At 42.1% G+C, this 12041-nt stretch overlaps 1 protein-coding gene across 1 annotated transcript in view; it reads right to left on the bottom strand.

The window, feature by feature from the left end:
• Nucleotides 1-321: 321 nt before the first annotated feature.
• LOC132828350 (N-fatty-acyl-amino acid synthase/hydrolase PM20D1-like) overlaps nt 322-12041 on the bottom strand; it is an 88465-nt gene continuing 76745 nt past the window's right edge. The window contains exons 10-12 of the mRNA XM_060845378.1: nt 11244-11409; nt 6399-6498; nt 322-1438 (exon numbers count right to left, since the gene is read on the bottom strand). Of these exons, the coding sequence (XP_060701361.1) occupies nt 1309-1438; nt 6399-6498; nt 11244-11409 (396 nt within the window). The 3' untranslated portion in view covers nt 322-1308. The remainder of the gene's footprint in view (nt 1439-6398; nt 6499-11243; nt 11410-12041) is intronic.

Genomic DNA, 12041 nt, shown 5'->3' on the forward strand with positions numbered 1-12041 from the left:
CACAGGAAAACAAGATCCAAATGTGCTCATATAAAAACACAGAACTGTGGATGCTGGAAATCTGAAACAGAAATTGCTGGAGAAACTCAACAGATCTGGCAGAAAGCAGAGTTAATGTTTTGAATCAGGTGACCCTTCTTGAATTAAGAAACCAAGGAGAGTCACTGGACTCAAAATGTTCACGCTGCTTTCTCTCCACAGATGCTGCCAAACCTGCTGAGTGTCTCCAACAATTGCTGCTTCTGTTTCTAACTGTACTCTCTGCCTCAGATATTCAACAATTAGTGTCGTTTAACTTTACAGAATAAAACAGCAGCATAATCAGGTTCCAAATATCTCTTTATTAATTCAATAAATTTAATACTGATCTGGCACAAATAAAATGTAGTGTTGTGAACTCACAAGAAAGGCATTGAAGAACTTCCCTGACCCAACGGGCCTCAATCTGCAGCTTATATTTTGTGTATAAATGACTTTTAAATATAGACCTTCATTTTGACTACCCTGAAAAGTTATATAAATACTACTGTGAAAATACCATTAAAATTCTTCCATTAAATATAATTCCATAAACTGCATCACCTGAGAAAAGGCATTGGATAATATTACTTGCCAAGCACATAAATCCAGAAGGAACATTTTCTTTTGCATTGGATAGTATGCATATAAACTCATTTTGATGTATTCATGTGACCATGCTGATTCAATGCAGTTGTAATTTGTAGGTATTTGCGATGGTCTTTTTATTTGTTGCTGTGTTTCGTGAATCATCACTGTAGTTGCTGTTGCAGCACGACTCCACAAGAGGCAATATTTCTCCAGTCCATGTGCTTCCTTTTTATCATTCACATTAGCTGTCAAATCTAAATGTGCAACTTTCCAGCAACCATCACATATAACACTTCCAACTCAGAGCTGCTGTATTGTACCAAGAATTCAGTAACCCTAGCTGATTTTCTTCCCCCCTCTTTCGAATCCCCACCACCCACCTTCACCACATTTCCCCCTACTTTTCCAAATCTAAGCACAATAAACCAACTTGACTTAAGCCAGGGATAAACCCTGTTTTACACATTGAGACGCTGATGTTTCATGATTCTTATTCCTTACACTAGTTATACTAATTACCCCAACCCATAAAGGTCTACAAAGGAAGACATATTGTCCCAATCTCCTACAAGGTTTTGAGAGAGAAATACATGCGGTTGAATTTTAGTTGGACTTTGTATGAACGTTCTGGGAATACTTGCAACGTAAGTTAAGTTGGAAGATCTCAGAGAAAGAAGTTCGTGTCAATCCAGGAACCTTCTACAAGTCACAAGAGGAAATGTGAGAAGGTGGTAGACTGCTTAGATCAGAGTTCTGTAGTAGTCGGAAATAGAATTTCACAATTTCTTCGTAGTTCTTTATAGATATTCTTTCATTCACGCCGTGTATCCTAAAGAGACAGAGATATGAAGATTAAAAAAAAGGTGATAATTTAAACGATTATCCATTGCTTGTGAGAATGACTGTTATTGGACAAGGCTCCACTCAGCTCCTGACTTCATTACATGGCAAAACTGGAGTCAATGGGAAGCAGGGAGAAATCTCTCAGCTGGCTGGAGGCATACCTGGCACAAACAAAGGTGGTTGTGTTTGTTGGAGGCCAATCAATTCAGCTCCAGGGTCTCTCTGCAGGAGCTCCTCAGGGGAGTGTCCTAGATCCAAGCATCTTTAGCTGAGACCTTCCCTCCATCATGAGGACTGCAGATGTTGGCTGATGACTGCACAATGTTCAGTACCAATCGTGATTCCTCAGGTACTGAAGCAGTCCATGCTCATAAGCAGGAAGACCTGGACAATATTCAGATTTGGGTTGGTAAATGACAAATTCATGATACACAAGGACTTAGAAGTGATAATCTCTAAGATAAGAGACAATCCAAACACTGCTCTTGATATTCACTGTTAGCACCATCACTGAGTCCCCCACAATCAACATTCTGGGTGTCAACAATGACCAGAAACTGAAGTGGACTCACTAAATAAATATAGTGGCTACAAGAGCAGGTCAGAGGTTAGGAATCTTGCAGCGAGTTACTCACATCCTGACTAATGGAGAAGTGAGGATCCAGATACTGGAGATCAGAGTCGAGAGTGTGGTGCTAGAAAATCGCAGCAGGTCAGACAGCATCTGAGGAGCAGGAGGTATAAGCCCTTGATCAGGAATGAGGCTTGTGAACCTGGGGGTGGGGCGCTGAGAGATAAATAGGAAAGGGTGGGGCTGGGAGGAAGGTAGCAGGGAATGCAATAGGTACATGAAGGTGGAGGAGAAAGTGATAGGTCAGAGAGGAGGGTGGAGTGGATAGATGGGAAAGATGATGGTCAGGTCAAGAGTTTGGGACTGAATTAAGGTGGGGACAGGGGAAATAGGGAAACTGGTGCAATCCATATTACTCCTGTGTGGTTGCAGTGTCCCAAGGCAGAAGATGAGGCGTTCTTCCTCCGGGGTACTGTGGTTAGGGTTTGGTGATGGAGGAGGCCCAGGACCTGCATGCCCTTGGTGGAGGGGGAGGGGAGTTAAAGTGTTCAACCACGGGGCAGTGGGGCTGGTTGGCACGGATGTCCTAGAGGTGTGCTTTTCCAGCACCACACTCTTGACTCTAAAAATTACAAGGCACAAGTCATGAGTATGATGGAATTCTCCAAATTTAAAAGGGATCTAAGGGACCACCTTTTCATGCAGAAGGTGGTGCGTGTATGGAATGAGTTGCTAGAGGAAGTGGTGGAGGCTGGTATAATTACATTTAAGAGGTATCTGATGGGTATATGAATAAGAAGGGTTCAGAGAGATATGGGTCAAGTGCTGGCAAATGGGACTAGGTTATTTTAGGACATTTGGTCAGCATGGAGTTGGACCAAAAGGTCTGTTTCCATACTGTACAGCTGTGATTCTATGACTTGCCTGGCTGTGTGCTGCTCCAATAACACACAAGAAGCTCAACATCATTCAGAACAAAGCAGCCTATTAGATTGGCACCTCAGTTAACATCTACACTCACTGACTCTACCACAAATAGTGACAGCAGTGTGTAACACCTACAAGATACACTGCAACAGTTCACCAACCATACCTTCAAAGACAGCACCACTACCTGCAGGATTCCCACCAGGCCATTCACCATTGTGACCAGGAACTATTGTTTTACAGTCACTGGCTGAAAATCCTGGAACTCATTTCATACTAACATTGGGAATGTCTACAGCACATGAACTGTAGCAGTTCAAGACAGCTCACCAGCACCTTCTTCAGGGGTTTGAATGATGGGTAATAAACATTGGCCTAACCAGCAACACCCACATAATGTGAATGAATTTTAAGAAATAATTTCTGCTACAATTGAATGTAATAGCACACAGTGCATTGGAGCATTAAACTAATGACCAGAGGTTACTTCTGAAAGGATCACATCTGTATTTCAGTTCCATGGCTATGAAATTGCATTCACTATCCAATCACCCCTCGAGTCTCATTTCTGGCCAGAATTCCGATTGCACTGTTTGTTGATTTCATTCGGTTGCTGAAGGTGTTACTTTGAGGACAACTTTCAGTTCCAATGTTGAACGCTTTTTGTACGGAGTCAGCTTGGAACAGAGAAATCTATTTGTAGGATAGCTCAGTACTCTTAAAGGCCAGTGGGTGGAGTACGGCTGTGTGAGTACATCACAACATTTGATTAAACCACTTATTGCTGCAAATTAACCTAAAAGATGAAATGACTCAGCAGCTCCGAGTTCAAGTTCATAAGAGGTGAAACTGATTTGAGTTACAGGCATCCCTCACTTTTTGGATGTTCATATTATGCCACTTTCCTTTTATGAAAGACCTACATAAGTACCTGTTTTCACAAATCTGAAGAGAATTTTCGCTTTTACGGAGAGCGGCGACATTTTCCAATATAAATTATGCAACTTCGCTTTACGTCATTTTCGGCTGACTAAAGGTTTCCTGGGAACACTAATTTCGGATAGCGGGGGATACCTGCATTCTGTGGGAGTTGGAGAGTGAGTAAATATTGCAGTCTTTCCATCAGGTGGGTGATTGGCCATTTGGGAAGAGTTGACAATGGTAAGGGCAAGAACTGTGGCTGATGGGAGGAAGGTTCCCAACATGGTCCAAACATCCACCTCAACAGGAGGCCCCATCAAAACCAACATTCTTATTGCATATTGGGGCTTGCGTGGGCTACAGTCTGCCCAGGAAATAGCCCAGAGACAGTTACAGGTAGCAGCACAGTGGGCAGTTTAAAGGATCCACCTCAATGCTCTGGGGCTTTGTCCCAGTCATAATATATTGGGCCCTATAACTCACACCCACACACTCTCATCATGCCCTCCATCCATACAACCTCCAACCTTTCTATACAAGTCCCAAGACCACTTACTTTCTTCAAGCCAAGCCACAAGGCTCATTTACCCAATATATGGGACCAATTAACCCCGTAGCAACAATAAGATGTATTTTTTTAAACAGAAGTGATTTTGAAAATGTCATAAGTTTCCACTTCCTTAAAATAACTGTATTTTACCTACAAATTGAGTGTCAATCATCCTGACCTTTAAGTATCAATAGCAGATACCATGATAATTGTAAAGGTTAGGAGATGCCTGTCCCCACAATGAAACCAGACAGGTTGGGAGTACCGAATGTTGACCTATTAGCCAACCTTAAAAGGCACTGTTGAAAATTGGAAACCACAGAATTGGAGTGGGGAATGCCAGAATCAAGTGCCAGCCACTATTTCACCCCTTCATAGAGTCTCTCATACTGTTGAGTCTCACCCATCTCGGTTCAGAATAATTTATTAGGGTCCCTGTTCTGGATCACTAAGTGATGATCCCTGTTTAAATTGGATCTGTGGGCATGTTGATGTCCAACAGATCAAACAGTCAGTTGAAAACATGAGCAGCCTATTACTTGTTCAGTACCCGTGGATCATAGCTCAGCTAAACACAATAAAAAAACTGCTTCAAGAAGGGCAAGGGGTTGATCATGGTGGAGAAAGTGTGTTTAACATCACTCAGCTCAAGAACCTAAAATGTGAAAGAGATATTTTAATCCTTTTGAATATTAGGAATGATGCAGCTGGCGTATGAAGGTGGTAAGCAGTGAGTTAAGGGAATAGATAACAAGTTAAAGTGACAGGCTAGGAAGTTCAACAATCTGCTTCTGAAACGGACTCTCCAAAGTCTGTCCATCATCTACAAAGTTAAAAATCACACAACACCAGTTTATAGTCCAACAAGTTTATTTGGAAATACCAGCCTTTGGAGCATTGCTCCTTTATCAGGTGGCAGTGCTCTGAAAGCTAGTGCTTCCAATTAAACCTGTTGGACTATAACCTGGTGTTGTGTGATTTTCAACTTTGTCCACCCCAGTCCAACATCTCCACATCATCTGCAAGGCATGTACCAGCAGCATGATGAAGTACTCTCCACTGGCCAGATAGGTAGCAACTCCAACAACACACAAAAATCTCAACACCAGGACAAAGCAGCCTGCCTGCCTGGCATCACATACACCACCTTAAACATTCATGCTGTCCACTAGCAATGTACAATAGCAGCAGTGTGTACCATCTGCAAGATGCAATGCAGCAACTCAACAAGATTCCTTAGACAGCACCTTCCAATCACATGATCTCTACCACATACAAAGACAAGGGCAGCAGATACACAGGCATACCGTCACCTGAAAGTTGCCTTCCAACCCACATGCCACCTTGATTTGGAAATTTATCGCTATTCCTTCACAATTGCTGGGTCAAAATTCTGGAACTCCCTCCTTAAGAGCACTCTGGGTGTACTCCACCAAACAGACTGCAGAGTTCGAGAAGGCAGCTCACCACTACCTTCTCATGGCCATTTAGCGATGGGTAATAAATGCTGGCCTAGCCAGCAACACTCACATCCATGAATTAATAAAACAGCACGTTTAGATATAAGAAACCAATTAGAAGTATCATGATAGTTAACGATTTATTAGAAATATGATGAGCAAGAATAGAAAGTCACCAGAGAAGTTAAGATTTAAAACAGCAATTGCATGGAATCAGGAGAATCAATCGTACATTAAGTCCTTGGAAAGAAAGCACACTATACAGCAAACCAATCTGCCTTGTGCCTCTGTACAAAGTTAGCAAATTATTCACTGCTTCACTGCTGTAGCTATCATGAATCAGGGCTAACTATTCCCAGAGTGACGGAAACACCTGCTAGGCTTTGACATTTACTGTACCAGCATTCTTCAACATAAGGCAATGGCCAAGACTTACTTAAAAGCAGACAAGCTAGAACTTGGAGGTCTAAAAGAGAAGGGTTGAAATTTGATTAGTATTGTTCTGATGACTTCTTACCGAGTTAGGTCTTCTTGTTTCAATATCATTGGAATAAATCTGTAGAGTTGCTTGGTCAGTTTCAGGTAGTGTCTGGTATCTGTATTTGCAATGCATAGACCTAATAGAAGTTAAGAAAATAATTAACAAGTAGCAGGCGGTGTTCCTCTTAGTTAAAAATCACACAACACGAGGTTATAGTCCAACAGGTTTGTTTGGAAGCACTAGCTTTTGAAGTGCTGCTCCTTCATCAGGTGCTTGTGGAGTATAAGATCATAAGACACAGAATTTATGCAAATGTTTATAGTGTGATGTAACTGAAATTATATATTGAAAAAGAACCTGGATTGTTTGTTAAGTCTCATCTTTTAGAATGAACTTGTTGGTTTCAGTTCTTTTATATGTAAATAGCAGAACATTTAAAAGTTACATTCTTAAGTGAACTTTAACAATGTTTTAAATGAGCTCACAAAATGGCTGATGGCTGCCCATGGCGAATGCAGCAGAACAGAACTGACAGTAACTTATTCAAGGTTGCTGAATGTGCAGGAAATATAGATACATATACACTCGAGTAATAGTCAATCTCATGTAAAAGTCAACTCGCTATTTTTGGCCAAATAACCTGGAACTTTTCATATATCTCATGTAAAAGTCAACCCTAATTCTTTACAGATAACAGGTTCATGTTTCTGAGTCAATGTGCCAGCCATCAGGTCCAGTCTGCTGGTTTTTCCACTCTGCTCCCAGTCTTCCAGTGCCCTGGCTGTTGTGTCCCATTCCAAGTTTTCAGAACAACCATAATTCATTCTTGTAATGCTTTATTCATTTAGACATCCATTGGGCTTCTGCTCATGATACAGTATGAATTTTGACAGACATGAATCTCAGCCCCTCAAAAGTAGTATTCATGTAGTAGCTGACCTCATAAATATAACCTTAAAATGTAGTCAAAAAAATTTGACTATGACTTGAGAAAAATGGCAACAACATTTAACATTTGAATTATTTAGTCTTAACAATAGCAAGTCTCTAAGACATAGATAATAATTTTACCATTTGATTCAGCTAACACATAAAACTTAGATAATAATTTAGTCTTAACAATATCAGCTCTTAAGACATAGACCATTTGATTCAGGTAATGTATAAAATTTGATTAATCACGAGCAGTACAATAGCAGCTCTATAACACATTGATAATAATATTTAACATTATTAAGAACATTTCACATTAATTAGTTGTTTAATCAGTAATTAGAGATCCACATTAGTTATAGAAAAGCATTAAAGGAAAAGATTCAAACCAAATCACAAATAGTTATCAAATAGTTCAATGAAGGCAGTACAGAAAGCTGGTCTCTCTCTCTCTTTGTCTCTCGCTCACTTATGAACATTTTCTAATGCTCTTTGTATCTCAGTTTTTAGGTTTTTGTTACAGGGAGGAATGCATGTTGAGATGAGCAGACATTGGAATGTGGGTTGAATGAACACATTAAGACACAGCTTGTTAGCTAAAGAATTCTAACTTTAGGTGCGACCACATAACTTTGTTCAAAAATCACTGTTATCTCCTGTAATGAGAAAGTTAAAAAGTGCTGAAGTCCAATTAATTGGGAGTTGCAGCTGGCAATGTTAAAAGCCTTAAGAAAGGAGATAAGAGTCTGGAAGACACCACAAAGGACTAGGGGTGGGCCTCAAGCTTGTCAGAATTTATCTTGCTCAGGCAAGCTTAAATTATACCAGAGAGCCAAATTCAGAGGGACAACTCTGCTCCATTGACCAATAGTTATCAGGGATGGGGGAAGTGGGCGGCACGGTGGCACAGTGGTTAGCACTGCTGCCTCACAAGTGCCAGAGACCCGGGTTCAATTCCCGACTCAGGCGACTGACTGGAGTTTGCACATTCTCCCCGTGTCTGCGTGGGTTTCCTCTGGGTGCTCCGGTTTCCTCCCACAGTCCAAAGATGTGCAGGTCAGGTGAATTGACCATGCTAAATTGCCTGTAGTGTTAGGTAAAGGGGTATGGGTGGGTTGCGGGTCGGTGTGCACTTGTTGGGCCGAAGGGCCTGTTTCCACATTGTAAGTAATCTAATCTTAAAAAAAGGCATGGAAGGAGCGTGTGCACTCTAAGTTTAAGTTAAGAAATTCTGAAGCTTTTTGTGCGCAATAAAAAAATAAATCACAATAAAAGGCATTTGAATCCACCCCACAACTCAATGCTCATTGAAGATATGAATATATAACAGGATAAGCAAGGAGAGGAAACCCCTGCTGTGCGTTGTTTACTTAAAAGTAGAAAAATGTTTGCATTTGCTGGTGTTTCACTGAAGAATGAAGGGGAAAAGAATGGGTGCCAAGTCCCATCAGCATATGTTCAGAGAGTTGATCAAAAATATGGCCAAACAAACCAGTTGTGTGGACAGTTTTGAAGAAGGAAGGGGATGGAGAAAAAAGTTAAAAATCACACAACACCAGGTTATAGTCCAACAGGTTTCTTTGGAAGCACTATGTTTCGGAGTGCTGCTCCTTTATCACCTTCAACCACCTGATGAAGGAACAGCGCTCTGAAAGGCAGTGCTTCTTAAATAAACCTGTTCTTAAAATAACCTGGTGTTCAGTAATTTTTAACTTTGTCCATCCCAGTCCAACACCAGCACCTTCAAACGATGGAGAAGTTCAGGAAAGGATTTCAGACTCTGAAGACTAGTCCTTAAAATATCTGGTGAGTCTTTGAATATATTTAAGGCAGAAGAAAAAGAATTTTTGACAAACAAAAGGATAATAGGTTATCAGGGCTAAGGAGGAGTGTAGAAATCAGACCAGCCATAATCTTATTGAATGATAAAGCAGGCTCAATGGACCTAATCCTGGTCTTAATTCGTAGGTTTGTGTATACAAGGTCCCCAATGAGGTGAATGTGTCAGAGACTTAAAATCCCTATGGTGCAGATGGAGGCCATTCGGCCCATCAAGTGTACACTGGCCCTCCGAACAGCATCCCACCCCGACCCCCACACACCCTGAACCCTGTAACCTCACATTTCCCATGGCCAGACCATCTAGCCTGCACATCCGTGGACACTACGGGGAAATTTTGCACGACCAAACCACCTAGCCTGTAACTTCTTTGGACTGTGGGAGGAAACTGGGGGAAACCCACGCAGACACGGGGAGAATGTAGAAACTCCACAAAGACAGTCGCCCGAGGCTGGCGTTGAACCCGGTCCCTGGCGCTGTGAGGCAGCAGTACCATCTGCCTGACTTAAGTCGGAGGAATTAAGGAGAGTTCAAGAGAGCCTGCTTTGGGATTGTTAAGGTAAAAACAAGGACTGCAGATGCTGCAAACCAGACTTTGGATCAGAATGGTGCTGGAAAAGCACAGCAGGTCAGGCAGCATCCAAGGAGCAGGAAAATCGACGTTTTGGGCAAAAGCCCTTCATCAGGAAGCTACAAATATTTTGTCCCAGAGGCTCGCCCAGACTTACCTCCAGTTTTTTTTCCAGACTTGATTGATGTTTTGATCAAACTGGGGCCTCAACTATAGTTCTGCCATTTTCCACACTCGCTGGTAATTTGTGAGCAACATCTCCACACTAATGAACGACTGTGATGCATCAACCCAGACTTCAAAAACACTGCAGTCACAAATCCTGATGGCAATCCCTTGTGAAATTTGGAGGGTTTCTGGATGTTTTACCAGGAGATGGAGAACCTGCAGGCCAAACCCTCTCCCTTCATGGGATTCCAGACATCATAATTACTTTAATTTAAATGTGATGATAAACCTTTAGAGTCATAGAGTTATAGAGATGTACAGCACAGAAACAGACCCTTCGGTCCAACTCATCCATGCTGACTAGATATTCCAACTCAATCTAGTCCCACTTGCCAGCACCCCACCCATAATCCCTCCAAATCCTTCCTATTCATATGTCCATCCAGATGCCTTTTTGATTAGATTAGATTAGATTCTCTACAGTGAGGAAATAGGGCCTTCGGCCCAACCAGTTCACACTGACCCTCCGTGGAGTAACCCACCCAGACCTATTTCCCTCTGGCTAATGTATCTAGCACCATGGGCAATTTGGCATGGCCAATTCACCTAAACTGCACATCTTTGGATTGTGGGAGGAAACTGGAGCACCTGGAGGAAACCTACACACACGGGGAGAACGTGCAAACTCCACACAGTGGAGTCGCCCAAGGCTGGAATCGAACCAGGGACCCTGGTGCTGTGAGGCAGCAGTGCTAACCACTGAGCTAACCACTGAACCACCGTGCCGCCCTTTTAAATGTTGCAATTGTACCAGCCTCCACCACTTCCTCTGGCAGCTCATTCCATAAACGTACCACCGTCTGCGTGAAAACATTACCCCTTGCATCTCTTTTATATCTTTCCCCTCTCACCCTACACCTATGCCCTCTAGTTCTGGACTCCCCCACACCAGGGAAAAGATTTTGTCTATTCACCCTATCCATGCCCCTCATAATTTTATAAACCTCTATAAGGTCACCCCTCAGCCTCCGATGCTCCATGGAAAACATCCCCAGCCTATTCTACCTCTCCTATCGCTCAAATCCTCCAACCCTGGCAACATCCTTGTAGATCTTTTCTGAACCCTTTCAAGTATCACAACATCTTTCCGATAGGAAGGAGACCAGAATTGCATGTAATATTCCAACAGTGGCCTAATCAATGTCCTGTACGGCTGCAACATGACCTCACAACTCCTGTACTCAATACTCTGACCAATAAAGGAAAGCATACCAAATGCATTCTTCACTATCCTGTCCATCTGCTACTCTACTTTCCAGGAGCTATGAACTTGCACCCCAAGGTCTCTTTGTTCAGGAATTTCTTTTACCTGGAGCAATGGCTACTTCAGGAAAAATGTTTCCAATGGTTCCTTTGATAACCTGATAGCCGAATGAAGTATCATCATAAGAACTCATGGGGAGCGAGGGATAGTGCTGTAGAACTTCAATTTTCACTCGGTCATCAGAAATAGTCTGCTGAATTTGCTGGAGAAGCTGAAAAGAAAATATTTTTAATGTACATTAACTGATGGAGCTTGCTGGTGAAGGAATTGGGGTCATTTTTAAAACAGGTGGATAGATTCTTGTTAAATGAGAGAATCGAAGGGTTATCAAAGTTAGGCAGGAATGTGGAACTTGGAACACAAACACACCAGCATGATCCTATTACTGAATCCCTGCTGCATTGTGATACCTCATTCAACAGTGTGTTCTGTTTTCTGTGCGGAAGTATGATCAGCAAATACCAGTAAGACCACGTAGGGGAGGATACATTACACTGAGACTGATCATTGCACTTTCAGTTGGAATAAATGGATATTCATGACAACGGGGAACCAATTTGCACATTGGAAGGCCCTATATGGAATAATGATAAATACCCAGTTCCTATGTTTTGGTGATTGTTGGTTGAGGGATAAATATTGGCTGAGACAACAGGAGAACCCTTCTGCTCTTCAAATAGTGGCACACATTCACAAGCAGAAAGTTGGGAGGGACATCCATAAACAGTACCTTTGACTACGCAGCCTGTCTTCACTATTACACACCAGAGCTTTAGCCTTGACTTGTTACTCATATACGTGGAGGGAATTTTTAATTCCCAACCTTCTGACTCAGAGGAAAAT

Source organism: Hemiscyllium ocellatum, chromosome 26, assembly GCF_020745735.1.
Source record: "Hemiscyllium ocellatum isolate sHemOce1 chromosome 26, sHemOce1.pat.X.cur, whole genome shotgun sequence".
Classification (NCBI taxonomy): Eukaryota; Metazoa; Chordata; class Chondrichthyes; order Orectolobiformes; family Hemiscylliidae; genus Hemiscyllium; species Hemiscyllium ocellatum.